This window comes from Equus caballus, chromosome 3, assembly GCF_041296265.1.
Source record: "Equus caballus isolate H_3958 breed thoroughbred chromosome 3, TB-T2T, whole genome shotgun sequence".
Lineage (NCBI taxonomy): Eukaryota > Metazoa > Chordata > Mammalia > Perissodactyla > Equidae > Equus > Equus caballus.
The window spans coordinates 46,691,505-46,709,738 of NC_091686.1; the positions used below are offsets into that span (position 1 = coordinate 46,691,505).

The window sequence follows — 18,234 nt, forward strand, 5'->3', positions numbered from 1 at the left end:
TCACAAAGCTGTTTGCTCTGTAAACGTCCTTGATGAGAGAGTTTGAGACAGACGCTGTCTCTTCACAGAAGAATAGAGACACAAGACACCCACGGAGAGTTGTCTCCCAATGTTAGGAACTCATCACAATTCCCCTGCTATTAGTCTTTCTCTCTTCTATTGGCAAGAGTTCTGGTTCTAGAACAAAACACAAAGCAAATGCCTATCCTCTGTTTTTAAAGGCTGGTTTTTCATACATGATAAAAAGTTAAAATGTCTAAGGTGGCCTCTGCATCTGGTCTGCTCTATCTTTCCTGCCTTATCTCTTGCTTCCACCCATCTTTCACATGTGCCCTCTGCCCAAGGATGCCCAGGGAGCCCAGAGTCATCTCCACAGAACCCCTGTACTGTTGGTACCTCGGTTAACACCCTTGCTTGTCTACTTAATAGAATAGATTAATATGTTTCTCATCTCCTCCCTCAATGGACCATGTCTATCTTCTCGTTCTAGCCATAGCCCCACTATGGGGCCTGAGGTACACAGCAAGTGCTTAATAAATCCTTATGTAGTGAGGAAGGCTGCTGGGTCAGCAACTCACGTCATCTGGGGTTTTTCTGAACGTTGAAGGTTAAAGCTCGTAGCCCCAGTCGTTTTGTCTTTGTGAGCTCTGTGGCCATGGCCCATAAGCAGAACAAGCTGTTCCAGGAGGTTTTGATGCTTTAATGACTAGCCTTGTGAATCATGATTTCATTCTGCTCCAAATAACAGAAACCCTTGCTCTAGGGGTTTGTGTGTCTCATGCGCTGTATGGGGTTTCTTAGTGTGGGCCTGGCCCTCCAGTGCATCGATGCTACTGAGGACCCAGGCTCTTTTCACCTTTCTGCTCAACTGTCTTTAACGCACAGGCCTTCATCCTCCTGACCCTCCTGTTTGTACCTCTTGGTTGCAAGAGGGCTGCTGTGCTTCCAGGGCCCATATCAACATCTGAGGCAGGAAAAAGTGAAGGGCAAAGGCCTAAGGCCTTCTAGCCTTTTTATGCACCAAGGGATGCCCTTCCTGGGGACTTCCATAGAACTGTAATGCCAGGTGGAAAGCTGGGAAATTGGAGTTTTTAAACCTTGGCACGTTGTTCCCCTGAATGAAATTGGGGTTCTTTTAACAAGGAAGAAGAGGGAGCTGGATCCTGGATAAATAACTCACAGCATCTGCCAGAGACAAAATATCTTTTTATTCTTTATCTGTTGTCCTACAGCGTGGCCCTCGCCCAGGCCCGCTGGCCTCCACGCCCTGGCTTTGCAGATGTTCGCACGGTAGGGCTCTCCTGAGTTGTGACTGGTTTCTCCTCCCTCTTGCTTCTGCATGCTCTGCCTCATTTTCTCAGAAACTGGAGGCATGTTTGTTTGTCTGTCTGGGTCTCTTATTGATAAGATATTCCACTTCCAACACGGCAGAGATTTGGGGAGCTCTGGTGTTTTTTTGGTCCGGGTTAGTCACCTCCAGAGAAAAGGTGTGACAACCGTTCCCGAGCTGTTGCATATTTTCGCTCCTGGTCTGTGCGATCCTCGGTGGTCTGAGGCACGGAGAGTTACCACCCTTGGGGCTTACCCACTCTGGGGTATGTGGGAACATGCTTTCCTTGGTACGCGATGTCAGTGAAGCCTTTAGGAGCAGGGTCTTCCTCTTCTCGGGGAGCTTGGCTGAGAGTGGATGGAAATTCCTGACTGTATGAGCCATTTAAAAGGAGGAGACTCATTTCTGAGGGGTTGGCTGTAGAGGAAATTGTGGCTGACCGGTTATCCTGGGAGTTGGCAAGGGCTGGAATTCTCCACAGGGAGACCTCCTCAATGCAGAGTGTAATAAGCTTGGGCTAGCAGGGCCCCCCCATTGCCTAAGAGCTCCTGACTCATGGGATAAAAGGGATGGCAAGGCTACTTTTGGCCTCAGGAGAAGGGCTGCATTCCTGACCCAGCTACGAAGGGACTTTCTAAATTCCTGCAGTCACCACAGGGCACTGCTGGCCCTCTGAGGGGACAGGAAGGTCAGCACCAGCACCCTCCTGTTAGCAGGATCGAGGGGGTGCAGGCTGGGCATGGCCTGCAGCTGTCCATGTCCCTCAGAATGTCAAGCCTTTTCTCTGAGGGGATAAAAACAGTGCAAGTTTGCACACAGGGCTTTTCCCATAGTGCTGCTTCTCTCCCCCAAAACCTGCTCCCCTTACTCCTGCTCTGGAAGCAGGCCGACTGCGCATGAGGGTCACAGACACACAGGCCTCCAGGGGCTGTGGACCTCAGGGGGCCGGGGAGGCGGGCCAGGGGGCCTCTGACAGGCTGGAGATGCACGCCCTGCTAAGGGGGCCACAGCCACACGCTGCTCTCTTGGAGTGCAGTCCCCGACTGCCAGATCTCCCCATTTTAGAAGAAACGTCAGAGAACTAGATTTTTATGCAAAGCCATCCAAATTTTAAATGTTTACAAGGTGTTCATTCCCTCCCCCCCTTTCTTTTTTTTCCCAAAATACCATGTGGACCAAAAAAGCTGTCTGAGGGCCCTCAGTTTGCCATCTCTGGGCTGCAGAAGAAGGAAGGGGTTAGCACATGAGAGTGTTAGATGAGGACTCTCGAAGCAGAGGCGCTCCCTCTCCGCGGGAGTGGCGCCGGAGGGTGGCGGTGGTTCGCAGGCCCGGTCAGATGTGCCAAAGCGCTGGTAGCGGCTGACGACAGTGCTGAGGCAGTTAGACTCCAGGCAGCTGAACAGCAGCTCCAGGGGTGCTTCCGGGGTGTTTGCGTTTCCTTTTAGGAGGCGTGCTCCGGGCCATTTGCCAAGGCGGGGGTGTTGGTAAACAGTGAGTGGGTGTAACTGATTTAACGCCTGGACGCCCAGGAGCCGGTGCTGCCACCCGGCCCTTGCGACCCCTCCTCTGTCTTGCAGTGGGTCCCCTTAGGAGACTAGAGACGGCTTGGCAGGAGCAGAGTGTCAAGGAGGCGAGGAAAGTGTGGGTGGATCAGGAAGAGTGCAAAGAGGCTACACTGAGAAATTGATAAGCATCCCTGAAGAAGGGAGCGGGGCTTTTGATTTAGGCTTAGGGGCAGAAAGAAGAGGCGTCGACAGGTCAGATAGTGTTTAGTTGAGGAACTACCCTAGCAGCTGCAGATGCTCACAACTTAGTATTTGGGGTTTGTTTCCCAAAACACAAAATACATTTTTAATGTCTAGCTGTGGGAAAATGGTTAAGTAAGTTATGGTACATCCATATAATTGAAGATTATAAAGTCATTAAAATGAAGTTTATGAAATAAAGTTCTTGGTAATGTGGAAAAACGCTTATGTGTAAGTGGGGAGAAGAGGATGTAGCAACACGTGGTGTAACACTTCAACTATGTCAAACACGCACACAGGGCAGCTGCGTGGGAGAGCATGCCAGAGCGTCATTCTGAAACTGCATCAGACATTAGTCACAGGTTCACAAAGGCTGCCTTTTACAGAGAAGGGACTGCCAGATTCAAACACCCCCAAGGACGGTAATCTCTCCTTTCTTAGGAGTGCACATGTTGCTCCCACTTCTCGTGGTTCCGGGGAAGGCGCAGCATCTCACCATCACCCCGACGGGGGCAGTGGGGTGGTGAGAGAGGGGAAGCAGAGGATTCAGCAGGCCTAACTGTGAGGTTCTGAAGCACGACGGTCACTCGGGGGGGTCACTTCCTCTCACTCCTGCTGGGCAGTGGGGGTGAGGGGTGTGGGTGGAAAGAGTGGAGTATGAGTCATTAGCACCGCCTCTACTTTTCTTACCTGCACAAAAAAGTCAGTCCTTTTAGGAGAAGCATCACGGGGAGTGGGTTGCATTCTAGAACCTTAAAAAAGGGAGGCTGAAGTAATTGTCTACTGATGGTTGGCGCCAATAAAAATTAGGGACTATTATGGGTTCCTGCAGAGATGGGAGGAAATCAAAGCGACTCTGGTTAATGTTTCCTCCCCAGTGCTCACCCTGATTAGGGCGCGTTGCAGCTCTTTGTCTTCTGGTTTGGCTTGCAATCTACATGCCTTTCCATTATCTCAGAGTGGCATTCAACCCTCCCCTCCTTCACAGCGTCTAAGCCACCATAGGTATTTGATGTACCTATGCCAGACATGGGGAGGGACCGAGCACCAAGAAGCTGAGCAGAATATCCCTGAAGAGAGGACAAGGTCAGAGGTGGCTGACCTCTGGTCCTGGTGGTGCCGCGAAGCTGACCTTGGAAGAACAGTGTGAGCTGTCCTTGGAGGAGAGGGGCTTTTCATGGGCGTGCATGGACACCCACGGGCAGGCGCGCAGCCAGCTTCCCGCAGGCTTGGCACCCTTCCTACACGGCAGTTTCTTAAAAACAAACCAACCCACAAAAACATAATTTGGCTAGAGAGGCGGCCTATTTTAAAGTAGGTGTGGCTATAAAATTCAAAGTGGGCATTCATATAGGAATTTATTTTTGTGAGTAATCTGAGGGTACAGACCGAGTCTCCTTCCTTCAGGATTCTTTAGGATTTCTGGGATCAAGGAATAACAAAATATCTACTGCAATAGTAAGTAATGTCTCTTAATTATACTTGAAAATAAATTACATATATTTTTTAAAGATCTATTGTTACATTTAAAGTTTATATACTGGAAGTCTGGGTTAAGGCTTTAAAATTTTTTCTAAGACAACAAAAATCTAATAAAGATCTTTAAAAATATTTAATTAAAAGAAATTCCAAACCTGACTCTAAGAGGCTTCACAAAATGACAGGACTAGGCTTTACACTTTCTCGATGAAGATAAAAAAAACTCTAGCTAGTTACTTTCTTTAAAAACCTAATCCTGAATGAGAAAAGTCTCTCTACACATGCCCTTTGTAGGTGACCAACACCAACTAAACACCATGAAGTGCTACACGCCACTGGATGTGGTTTTAACTCTACGTGGTTAAGCAGACTAAAGTAAGACAGCACATGTGCTCGCCAGCCAGACCACGGCCGCCGAGCCACAGGCAAGTCCCAGGAACGTGTTCTGAGGTGGGGCAAAGGTGAGAGCCAAGTTTGCTTTTTAGGCTGTAGTTGTGGAGGGCATTTGCTTCCAGTCGCTTCCCACCTGAGCCCCCACTGCCCCATCTCAGCCACCCTGCTTGCTCCAGTCGTCCTCCCTGAGAGTGGCTTCGACTACGTGGGACCAGAGGAACCAGTGGTTGCTGTGAGCAGAGGGCACTGCTCTTGACATCATCTTGACCCCTCTGTGTGCTTAGGAGGTGGGAGACACTCCATTTCTCTCTGACAAATGTGATATCAGTTGGTAGGAAAACCAGGGACCAAGGGAACAAATGTCAGGAGAACCACACACATCAGTACCTACCTGGCTTAAGGTCGGTCGGATTGTCATTGGTTCCAGTATATAAATGGTCACTATATTAAGTTCCTTATCCAAGGTTATAAATAGTCAGGTGTGTATTATCTTTTGAAATGTTATTAGATGAGAATCTCTGTGGCCACAGCTAAAAAGTTTTGTTTTGTTTTCTGGGAAGAAACACAGTGAGGATAAGGAAATAGATAATGGACTTTTAAGAGTCAGCTACGAAGGGAAGAATAAGAAATGAGACAAACTTAGAAAGGAGCATAAATTCTACACAAGGCTCATTTTTTCCTTCAAATACTGTAGCTGAGCATTCATGACGTACAAGGAACGGCTTACCCTTGGAAACCTCCAACATAAGAGGGACTCTGCCTGTCTAGTCAAGAAGCATAATGACACCTAGGCCATCACAGGGGGATTCTATCCCAGGTTCAGAGCATAGCTACCGTAAGCTGTCATGCAAAACACACAGCATTTCTGTTTAAGAAAAAGGCACATACATGAACAGATATGTACATTAAAAAGGTGTACTTTATACATACTGATAAATCATTGGGCAGCATTGAAAAAGAGAAGGGGGATTGTTTTGATTTCATACTGAGGAAAAACTCGTAGTACTACAGCTTTATTTCTATTGACCTAGTAATATTAATAAATGCTAAGATTGCTGAGCTACCACTGTTATCCCCACTTTGCAGATAAGAGTCTGAGACAGGAAGAGGAAGCGCTATCGTGGGGACCCGCATTCCAGGTCTGCCCTGCAGACCCGGCCACCTTCGTTTCAGGGCACGGAAGCACGAGGATTGAGGATTCCGCACTGAGGATAATGGGGTGCTCCTCAAACTCTTAACTGACACACTGTCTCCCATGTGGCTGTTGTTCTTTGAATTCCTTTAGCGGGGAATCCTGAAGGTGGAAGAGGGGAGTGTAGTTTAGGCCATAAAATATCATACTTCCATGCAACCTTACCTTCAACTTTTAAGTTTCAATTGTCAAAAAAATCCTGAGAAGTAGGGCTTATTAAACTTGTCATATCGATGAGAGAACAGGCCCAGAGAGTTCTCTTGGCAAAGGTCATACAGCCAGTAAGTAACAGAACCAGGATGTGACTACAGATCAGTGTCCAAAGACCTTATTCTTTCCACTTACCATATGTTTAAAAGACAGTTACTGCAACATTTCAGTCAGACACACCTATAAAACAAACCTATGAAGCTACATGGCACAACTACGTATGTATGTAAAGAGAGCACATCTGTGAGAAAAAAACCCCTCAATTTTCTTGGTTACAGTTATGAAGATTCATCTGCAATATGATTAAGTGCTTTTTAATAGACACTTATGTAATTCAAATGTTATGGCTTCCTAGAGCTAGGAAGTAGCTTTTGAGCTCACCAATTCTAGTAACAGCTGGATACAAAGGCTAATGCTCACCTAAGTAATAGACATCTTCACCCCTTATGTTCAGCAGAATTAGATAATAGCAACTCCTAATGATACCAAAGAGCATGTGTTTCTGAAATCTCCACATGCAGGGTTTATCAGAACACTTCACACTAATGCTTACATTACCAAGAGCTGTATTTTGTTCCATCCAAGAGAAAATCATTTTAGAACTGAAAAATTTTGTTCCATATCTCCATTGTTATCAGATAGTACACTCAAAACATGTTTTATCAAGGAAAACACTAGATTATGGGCCAGCACTTAATCAGTTTTGCTTTGAGCACAGTGAGGTTATAGTCTGGGTGGGTAAAGGTTAGCAAGATTCCAAGGAGCTAAGGGCACTGGGAGGGGAGGAGGGCCCTACAGTTATCTCAGAGACATCTTTTTCCCTTGAATTCCTGGTCTCTGTGCTTTCTATTGATGCTCTTGTCCTGGCACAAGGTGACAACTGAGTCACAGCCCCTCCCATCCTCTCCCTTAGAATGCACTCTTGGTGGGCAGCGAACTAATTTAAAGGTGGCCTCTAGAACCGAGATTCAGTGGTGGGAGATAGGGACGGTCCTGTCTGTAGACTGCCACCCACTGCCGTGGTACGGCACTTCACCACCTAGTTTGGTGGGCCCCTGTCCTACGGGCACAGCCTTCTGCTCTCTGGGCAGAACAAATGGGGATTTGAACCGCACTTTGTTTTGCTGGAGACGAGAGTTCCTAGCATATCAGACGACTGACTGCTGGCAAAGACCCAGATGGTGGCTTCTCTCAAATCTATGATTTTTGGAAGCCTCTGTTCTAGGGACAGATCCCACTATCAAAAAAAAAAAAAAAAAAAAAAAAAAAAAAAAAAATCTGAAGTCAGACAAATATCTAAATCTCAATTTTTCTATCAATCTATCTAGAATTAGTTCAGGCAGTCTAGAAGTTTCATGGAAGTAGGAATTCATTCAACAAATACTTATTGAGCACCAACAATGGGCAGTACTGTTCCAGGAGCTGGAAGAACAGAAGTAAAATATACAAACCACCAAATGATGCCATTACAGTTTCATATACTATTTATTTAGTTATTAATATGGACAGCCTATTACACAACATTACAGGTGTCTTTCAAAACCTATAATAAAATATAGTCCACTGTCCAGCCCAGGAGAAGACAATAAACAAGCTCATTCTTACAGGAAGTATAGCATAAACACGCACAAGAATGGTCCCTGTCTTGGACATCAGAGGTTCTTTACCTCCACTGGGGTGTTAATTTCTTGAATTACAGCTGTTTCAAAGTCCAACTTCGATCACCCTATAGAATGTTCAGTATCTCATGTTGGAGAGGAAAGAGCTTCTGTCACCCTGGCAGCCCATTCTACTGTCCTGCAGTCCTTCCAGCTTGGAGCCCATCTCACCTTCAGCTGGTGTTTGTCAAACTTGGGCACGGGGAGAAGGCAGGTATGCCAGAGATGTTTTGATTAATTTACAAAGATTGTGTTTTAAAGCTCTAAAAACCCATTTGGAGGTGGTAGTGGCAGTGAAAAGTACACTATATTTCGCCAAGGGGGTCTTCTCATCTCTTGAGTCTTGGAGCTGTCCCCTTTTCTGATAGCCTTTGAGATCTACTGCAGCTCTGAGTGCAGTGCAGGCGGGAGACTCTAAAAGCTGTTGGCAGGAGGCCATCTGCAGGAGGAACTGGACTGATGACTATGGATTCTATAACTTGCTTCCTTTCTTTAGTCTAGACAAACTTATTTCTTAATCTTTTTTCCTACGTCCTGCTAGTTCTAATATAAGATTCAAAAGGACTATGACAGATGAAACTTCTTGCTTTCAAGCTGAATGATGAAAAACAGTAAAAAAAATCCATTCTCCACTGAGCTATACTCAATTTCCTCAGTTGAAAACAAATGCTAAGTAACTTTTAAAGACAAATGTTGGACAATGCTGATTAATTGATGGAAGAAGTGCTCAGGTGAAATTGTACATATATCAGAATCTAAAATACAGGCAAAAAACAAGATGCACTAGTGTAATAGAGATCCTTCAATCCTTTAGTTTCAAGCTGAAAACTATAAACGTTTTCAACATCAGAATACTGATGACAGCCAATTAAATAGGAAATCAAAAACCTCAGGAAGTCTTGCCAAGTTTGTGGCAGTTTCAAGGATCTACACAGTTAGGAAGAAGGAGAAACCATAAAGTAAAGAGTGAGAGCATTGGACTTTATTTAATTTTAGGTACCATGGGTTTGACATTAGTAGGTAAGACTAATGAAGGAGCAGCCATACAGTTTTTTGGTCACTGTGCTTCCCAAGCACCAAAAAATGGAGCTGTTTTTACTATTCAATTCCATCTTTAATAACCTAGACAGATCCTGCTGCATTCTTGTTTGTTTCTAATTTACCAGTACATTATTATGTAGTTTACCAAGTGTGAGGAGCAAGTCATTATGTAGTACCCAGTTTACATCATCATAGGACTACAACATGCACATTCTACTTAATGTAGCTCAAGCAATGGGAATACAAGAGAACAGTTATGGGTGGAGACTTGTTTTTGACAAATTCATGTTCACACTAACTATGGGTTTAGAAATCTTATTGGGCAGGTACCTACAGCAGTTCTTCAATTGGTATTGGAACATTACACGCATGCACAGTGACATGGTAGAGAATGAAGCAGAAGAGGCAGTGGGATGGAGGACAAAGGGGCAGTGAGCGATGGGATGATGCCATGTACCGGGGAGAGGCCACTCTCAGCTTTCCACAGTAAGTCTCTGCTCTGTGAGAGAGGCCTGCTGGGCGACACTTTTGTTCTCATGACTGCGAAGTTTGGATATGACATCTAGAAAGGCCAAATCCTGTACTTCCTTGTGTAGAGATTCTGGAAGACAAAAACAAGGTAACAGATATGCTTCTGTTAGGTTGTTCTAATCTTACTGTAAAATCCATCCGAAACATACCCCCAAAATGTTTATTTGCATGAGATTTAAAATTAGGAACAATTCAGGAAAAAGACATAGGAGTAGCCTAGAAATGTCTTCTTTAGGGATGTGTTATAATAAAAAAAATCAAAGATCCTTTACTTGTCACATTTATATAAAGATAAATCAGATGCTAAGTTCTACAGTCTAAGGTTGATTAGGGTAATGAGTTATAATTAAACACAGCTCATTCTATGATCTCAAGGTTCAGTTATAGACCACTAACCCTATCATCAGGTCAAATATGAAGTCCAATGACTTACAGAAAAATCTTAGATGTGTTTCAAATTAATTTTGTGGCAGATGAAAAGGTTTCAACAATCTTTTAATAAATTTCTGTGACACTAGACTCCCTTTTATATTTCCTATCTTCCTCTTTCTGGCTTTTTTTTCTCTACTGTAACCTCAATTACAGGAAAATACAGGACTCCTCTTAAGACTCTGGGAACTGCTATATGGGAAGACTGAGGTCTGAAACATGAGTTTATGCAATCAGCATTCCTCAAACTGATGTGTTCATTTTGATAAGACTGAAGTATAAAACTAGAATCAGTGTTTTTAGTAGAAACAGAAAAATCCATGCTAAAATTCACATGGTATCTCAAGGAACTCTGAATATCCAAAACAATCTTGAAAGAGAAGAACGGGTTTTGGTTCAAGAAGGTGACGTAGGAGGTTCCTGAACTTACCTCCTCCCACAGACACACTGAATCTACAGCTACATATGGAACAATTTCCTCTGAAAAAAGCCCCGAAACTAGCTGAGCAACTCCTACACATCGGGCTTACGAGAAAAAAACCCACACTGAAGCAAATAGGAGAGGCTGAGACACAATCTCGCCATAAACCCCACCACCAGCTTGGCAACCACAATCAGGAGGAACTCACAACCCTGAGCTTCTTCCTAAGGAGTGAGGTGTTTGAATCCCACACCTGGTACCCCAACTTTTAAGACTTGCACCTGAGAGACAAGCCCCCAAGATATCTAGCTTTGAAAGCCAATGGGGCTTGCGTCCACGAGACCCCTAAGGCTATGGTGAATTGAGAAACAGCTTTGAAAGGGTTCATGTACGTGGACTCACTAATTCCAGGTCTCAGCAAAGAGGCAGCCAACTGAAAAGTGCCTAGAATTTCTGTGAAAGAGGCTTATCTGCTTATCTTAAAGCATCGGCCTGAGGGGCAGACATCTAATTTAACACACATCTAGGGGGCTGCTGAAACAGTCTTCAAAGGCGAAGGCCAGCAGACGCCATCTGTGTGCTCTCCCTGACTCCCTTTAGGTCTCCAGTTTCCCCCAGAAAGGATGCTCATGTGGTGCTGCCCAGGGGACATCTCTAGATCACCTGGCTCTGGTGGCCAGCAGGGCTTATGCCTGCAGGTCCTACAGGACTCTAACAAATGGAAAAAGATCTCTTTACTGGCTACCACCCCCAAGGCACAGCAGAGAGGCAACAGACTGAGGTGCCAAGTCTTGTGAAAGAGGCCTATTAGCTTATCTTCATAGCTGTGGCCTGAGTGGTGGGCTTCTAATAAAACACACATCTAGGGGCTAATTGTAATCCTCTCCAGAGACCAGGGAGGACAGTGGGTGCCATCTTCCTTCTCTCCCTCTGCCCTGCCCCAGGTTGATGGTGTCTCTGAGAAACTTGTACAGGTGCTACTGTACAAGTCTGGGGCCCAGAGGACACACCCCTTAATAGCCTGGCTCTTGTGGCCAGCAAGGCTCATGTTCACAGGTTCAAAGGGATGGTAGCAAAGAAAGAAACAGTTTAGGGCTCAGCTCAGAGGGAGAAGACAGAAATGCCCAACTCCCTGTCTTCCCCTGAAAGAGGTCTATTTGCTGAAAGAGGTATATTTGCACACTTTAAAAGCTGCAGGCTGAGGGTCTGGCTTCCAATCAGCCTGATTCTAGGTGCTGACTGAGATCACCTCTTTGGGACACTGACAGGTCTTGGCACACCCTCAATTACTGGGAGCCATTAAAAATAAAATAAGACTGCTTGGATGATCAGAAAGGTTTGTGAGACAACCAGGAGCTATGGCAGGGTTAAATGATAAGGTTCATCTCCTACACAAGGCCACTACTTCAAGACTGGGAGAGCTGGCTGCTTCCTCTAATGCATAGAAACTAACAGAGTCAAGAAAAATGAAGAAACAAAGGAACATGTTCTAAGAGTAAGAACAAGATCAAACCTCAGAAAAAGGCCTCAATAAAATGGAGATAAGTGATTTACCTGATAAAGAGTTCAAAATGATGGTCATAAAGATGCTCACTGAGCTTGGAAGAATGGATGAACAAAGTGAGAATTTCCACAGAGATAGAAAATATAAGAAAGTATCAAATAGAAGTCACAAAACTGTAGAATTGAACTGAAAAATACAATAGAGGGGCTCAACAGCAGACTAGATGAAGCAGAAGACAGGATCAATGAACTTGAAGAAAGGGCAGTGGAACTCACCCAATCAGAGTGCCAAAAAGAACGAAGAGAGAGAAGATAGCTTAAGGGTCTTTTGGGACAACATCAAGTGGACCAACATTCATTTTATGTGTGTCCCAGAAGGATCCAAGAGAGAGAAAGGAGCAGAAAACATCCCTAATCTGGGAAAGGGAAGAGACATCTAGATCTAGGAAGCCCAAAGATTTCCAAATAAGATGAACCCAAAGAGACCCTACACCAAGACACATTATAATTAAAGTGTCAAAAGTTAAAGATGAGAGAATCTTAAAAGCAGCAAGAGAAAAACAAATTAGGTACAAAGGAAAACCCTCATAAGACTACCAGCAGAAACATGGCAGGCTAGAAGGGAGTGGTGCGATATATTCAAAGTGCTGAAAGAAAAAACTGCCAACCAAGAATACTCTATCTAGCAAAGTTGTCTTTCAGACACAATGGAGAGATAAAGAATTTTCTGTACAAACAAAAACTAAAGGAGTTCATCACCCCTAGACTGGTCTCACAAGAAAGATTATAGGCACTTCTTTATGCTGAAATGAAGGTGCTAATAAGTAACAGGAAAACATATGAAAGTATAAATCTCACTGGTAAAGCTAAATATATAGCAAAATTTAGAATAATATAATGTAAAGGTGGTGGGTTAATCACTTATAAAGCTAGTAAGAAGGTTGAAAGACAAAAGTAGTGAAAATAACTACAATAATTTGTTAATGAACACATAAGATAAAAAGATGTAAATTGTGACACCAAAAACATAAAACAGGGGCTGCCCCATGGCCTAGTGGTCAAGTTTGGTGCGCTTCGCTTCAGTGGCCTGGGTTCAGTTCCTGGGCATAGACTTACACTATTCATTGGCAGCCATGCTGTGGCGGCAACCCACATACAAAATAGAGGAAGACTGGCACAGAGTTAGCTAACGGTGAATCTTCCTCAGAAAACAACAACAAAAAACAAAATTAAAACAAAACAAAACATAAAACATGGGGGGGGGGGTGTAAATGTAGACCTTTAGAATGCATTTAAACTTAACATTTATCAGCAACTTAAAAGAGATTGTTATAAACATAAGTATTTTTTATGTAAGCCTCATGGTAATCACAAAACAAAAACCTACACAAAAAATAAAGAGAAAGGAATATAAGCATACCACTACAGAAAATCATCAATGCACAAAGGAAGAGAGCAAGAGAGGGAACAAAGGAATTATAAAACAGCCAGAAAACAATTAACAAAATGGCAATAAGTACATACCTATCAAAAATTATTTTAAATGTAAATGGACTAAATTCTCCAATCAAAAGACACAGATTGGCTGAATGGATAAAAAAAACAAGACCCATCTATATGCTGCCTACAAGAGATTCACTTCGGATGTAAGGATACACAGACTATAAATGAAGGGATGGCAAAAGATATTACACACAAATGGAAACCAAAAGAATGCAAGGATAACTATATGTATATTAGATAAAATAGACTTTAAGACAAAGATGGTAGTAAAAGGCACAGAAGGTCTTATACAATGATAAAGGGGTCAATCCAACAAGAAGTCTATCTTCTGTGTAAATATTTATGCACACAAGATAGGAGCACCTATTAGTAGGAGACTTTAATTCTCCACTTTCATCAATGGATAGATCATCCAGATAGAAAAATCAACAAGAAAACATTGGCCTTAAATGACACATTAGACCAGATGGACTTAACAGACATATACCCAACATTCCATCCAAAACCATCAGGATACACCTTCTTCTCAAGCACACTCCAGGACAGATCATATGTTAGACCACAAAAGAAGTCTTAATACATTTAAGATGAATGAGACCATATCAAGCATCTTTTCTGACCACAATGGTATGAAACTAGAAATCAATTACAAGAAGAAAACTGGAAAATTCACAAATATGTGGAAATTAAAAAACATGCTACTGAAAAGCTAATGGGTCAAAGATGCAATCAAAAGAGAAATCAAAAAATTTCTTGAGACAAATGAAAATGGAAATACAACATACCAAAACTTATGAGATGCAGCAAAAGTAGTTCTAAGAAGGAAGTTAACAGTGATAAATCTCAACATCAAGAAACAAGAAAGATCTCAAATAACCTAATTTTACATTTCAAGGAGCTAGAAAAAGAAGAACAAATGAAGCCCACAGTTATCAGAAGTAAGGAAAGTGGAAATAAATGAAATAGAAACTAAAAAACCAATAAAAAAGATCAATGAAACTAAGAGCTGGTTTGCTGACAAGATAAACAAAATTAACAACCCTTTAGCTAGATTCACCAAGAAAAAAAGAGAGAGGACTCAAATAAATAAAATCAGAAATGAAAGGAGATGTTGCAACTGATACCACAGACAAAAAAGGATCATAAGAGACCCAACTATGAAAAAGTGTATGCCAAAAAATTGGACAACATAGAAGAAATGGATAAATTCCTAGAAACATACAACTTACCAAGACTGAATCATGAAGAAATAGAAAATCTGAACAGACTGATTACTAGTAAGGAGATTGAGTCAATAGTCAAACCCTGCTCCCTCTGTGGCCACCCCGACAACAAACACAAAGTCCAGGACCAGATGGATTCACTGGTGAATTCTACCAAACATTTAAAGAATTAATATCAATCCTTCACAAACTGTTCCAAAACACAGAAAGGAAATTTTTTAAAAAAAGAATCTTGGAACATCAGGAAGGAAGAACAACAGACAGCAAAGATGTAGATAAAAGCAATAGACTTTCCTTCTCTCTTGAGAGTTTTCTGAATTATGTTTGATGGTGGAAAACAAAACTTATAACACTGTCTAATGTGGCTCTAAATGTATACAGAGGAAACATTTGAGACAATTATATTATAAGTGAGGGAGAGTAATTGGAATAAAAAAAAATCTTCAAGCAATCCACAGAAAGTCAGCAAAAAGAAAACAGAAACAAGAAACAAACAGAAAACAAAAAATAAAACTGCAGACTTAAGCCATAACACATCAGTTATTACATTTAATATAAATGGCCTAAAATACCCTAATTAAAAGAAACTGACAGTAGATTAAAAAAACATGACCCAATGATATGCTGTTTACACTTCAAATCTAACAGTATAGCAGATTGAAACTAAAAAGGTGAAAAAAGATCATGTGAATATTATTCAAAAGAAAGTTGGAGTAGATAGATATATTAATATCAGATAAAGTAGACTTCAGAGCAAAAGAATTACCAGAGACAGAGAAGAACATTACATAATGACAGAAAGGTCAATCAACCAGGAAGGCACAGCAATCCTAAAGGTGTGTGTACTCACCAACAGAGCTGCAAAATATGTGAAGCAAAAACTGATAGAACTGAAAGGAGATTTAGACAAATCCACAATTATAGTTGGAGACTTCAACACCCTTCTCTAAACAATTGACAGAACAATTAGTCATAAAATCAGCAAGAAAACTACCACTACCAGTACCAAACAAAAAGATCTAATTGACATTTAAAGAACATTCCACTCAATAATAGCAGAATTAGTATTCTTTGCAAGTGTCCATGGAACATATACCAAGATATGCCAATGATTTTTTGAATCAATTCTTTAGTTAATATCATGGCATACAAAATCAGAACTTGTTCTTTATATAAAATAAAATTTTAGGGTTAATTAAACTTCTAGGTATTAATTTTTTAACAGTGATTTTGCCTATATTTGCTATATAATACTTATAATAAGAATCTTTGGAGAATATTTTTAATGTAAAAGTAACCCTGTATTGTCCATAAACTAATTTCTAGTGCTTTTTACACCCAAAGCCACCATTTACTATTATTTTATATTTAATATTTAATGTCAACCATACGGTTTAATGTCAACCATGGACATCAAATGATGGAAAAAATACTTACCAGATCCCATAAGAGCACAGATCAGGACCATGGAATTATATTTGATTTCAGGAGCACTTCTCTCATCTGCTAGCAGTTTGTGTAAAATCTGTACAAGTTTAGCACTTTCTAGATCTTTCTCAGCAGTGCCTAGAATATGAAACAAAGTATCAGTTATATCCACTGTGGATGAACCTGGTACAATCTGGCTAAACACTGTTTCTTTCTTGTGAAAATGACCATGTCCCTTCCAAAAAGACTGATAAATAATAATGACCTAGATATATAATACTAAGTCCAGACCTAGTTAAAAGAGTAGACATAGCTAAATTTCAGCAGACATTTCAGGAATCTAGGTTTAAAATTCAATATTGAAACATTCCTTTTAATATGAGGCAATTAAAAACCATTATTATGGAAAATGTTAAACGTATAAAAGCAAAAAAGATGGCATAATGATATACTAGGTACTGTCACTCTCTTCAAAAATTATTATGGCCAATCTTGTTTCATCTATCTTTAGTCTCATTCACCTACTCTCACCCATCAAATTATTTTGGAGAAAATCCTATAAATCACAATTTCCTCCATATGTATTTCAGTATGTATCTTTAAGAGATAAGGTCTCCTAATGCAATTCCTATCAAAATCTCAGGAGGATTTTTTTTTTGTGGAAGCTTAGCCCTGAGTTAACATCTGCTGCCAATCCTCCTCCCTTTGCTGAGGAAACTGGCCCCGAGCCAACATCCGTGCCCATCTTCCTCTACTTTATACGTGGGATGTCTACCACAGCATGGCTTGCCAAAGTGCTGCCATGTCTGCACCTGGGACCCGAACCAGTGAAACCTGGGCTGCCAAAGCGGAACGTGAGAACCTAACTGCTGTGCCACTGGACCAGCCCAGCAGGATTTTTTAATAGAAAAAAATATAAGCTTATACTAAAATTTATGTGGAAAGCCACAGGCCCTAGAAGAGGTAGACAATCTTGATAAAGAAGAATAAAGTGGGAGGAATTCCTCTACCTGATATTAAGGCTCACGATACAGCTACAGTAATCAAGACAGTGTGACATTGGTGGAGAGACAGACATATAGATCAAAGAAATTGAAAAGAGGATCCCAGAAATAGACCTACATAAATATGCTCAACTGATTTTTGACAAAGGTACAAAATCAATTCAGTGGAGGAAAGATAGCTTCTTTACCAAATGCTGCTGGCAATTAGACATCCATAGACAAAAAGGGTACCCTGATTGGACACAGATATTAACCCAAAATGGATGACAGACTTAAGCGTAAAATGTAAAACTATAAAACTTTTAGAAAATATAAAGAATTCTCAAAAACTCAATAGTTAAAAAAAGTTAGAAAATGAGCAAATGATATAAATAGGCATTTCACCTAAGAATATATACAGATGGGAAATCAGCACATGAAAAGATATTCAATATCAATACCATTAGAAAAATGGAAAGTAAACCACAATGATACTACTACACAGCTATCCGAATGGCTAAAATAAAAAACAGTGACAACACCAAATGTTGGTGAGGGTGCACAGACAACTAGATCACTTATACAGTGCTGGTGGGAATGTAACATGGTATAGCCACTCTGGAAAACAGTTTGACAGTTTTTCAAAAAATTAAACATGCAGTTACCATACAACATAGCAATTGTACTCCTAGGCATTTATCCAGAGAAATGAATATTTATGTTCACATAAAAACCTATACATGAATGTTCATAGCAGCTTTATTTTTTAAAGCTCAAACTGGAATCAGCCAAGACGTCCTTCAACAGGTGAATGGTTAAACAAATTATAGTACTTACATACCATGGAATATTGTTCAGCAATAAAAAGGAATGAACTATTGGTACACAAAACAAACTAGATGACTCTTTAGGAAATTATGCTGAGCAAAAGAAGCCAATCCCAAAAGGTCACACACATACTATATGATTCCATTTCTATAACATTTTTGAAATGAGAAACTTTTAGAGATGAAGGGCAGATTAGTGGTTCTCAGGGATTAGAAGCCGGGCAGGAAGTAGGGGTAGGAAGCAGGTGAATGTGGTGATAAACCGAGGGATCCCTGGTGGCAGCACTGTCCAGTATCTTGATTGTGGTGGTCAATACACAAACTTACACGTGATAAAA

The 18,234-nt window shown here is 41.5% G+C and overlaps 1 protein-coding gene across 13 annotated transcripts in view; it reads right to left on the bottom strand.

Moving 5' to 3' along the window:
* Positions 1-7,815: 7,815 nt before the first annotated feature.
* RAP1GDS1 (Rap1 GTPase-GDP dissociation stimulator 1) overlaps positions 7,816-18,234 on the bottom strand; it is a 147,856-nt gene continuing 137,437 nt past the window's right edge. For all 13 annotated transcript variants that reach the window (XM_023637679.2, XM_070263402.1, XM_070263400.1 and 10 more), the window contains 2 exons: positions 16,096-16,224; positions 7,816-9,649 (listed from right to left, as the gene is read on the bottom strand). In XM_023637679.2, the coding sequence (XP_023493447.1) occupies positions 9,522-9,649; positions 16,096-16,224 (257 nt within the window). In that variant the 3' untranslated portion in view covers positions 7,816-9,521. The remainder of the gene's footprint in view (positions 9,650-16,095; positions 16,225-18,234) is intronic.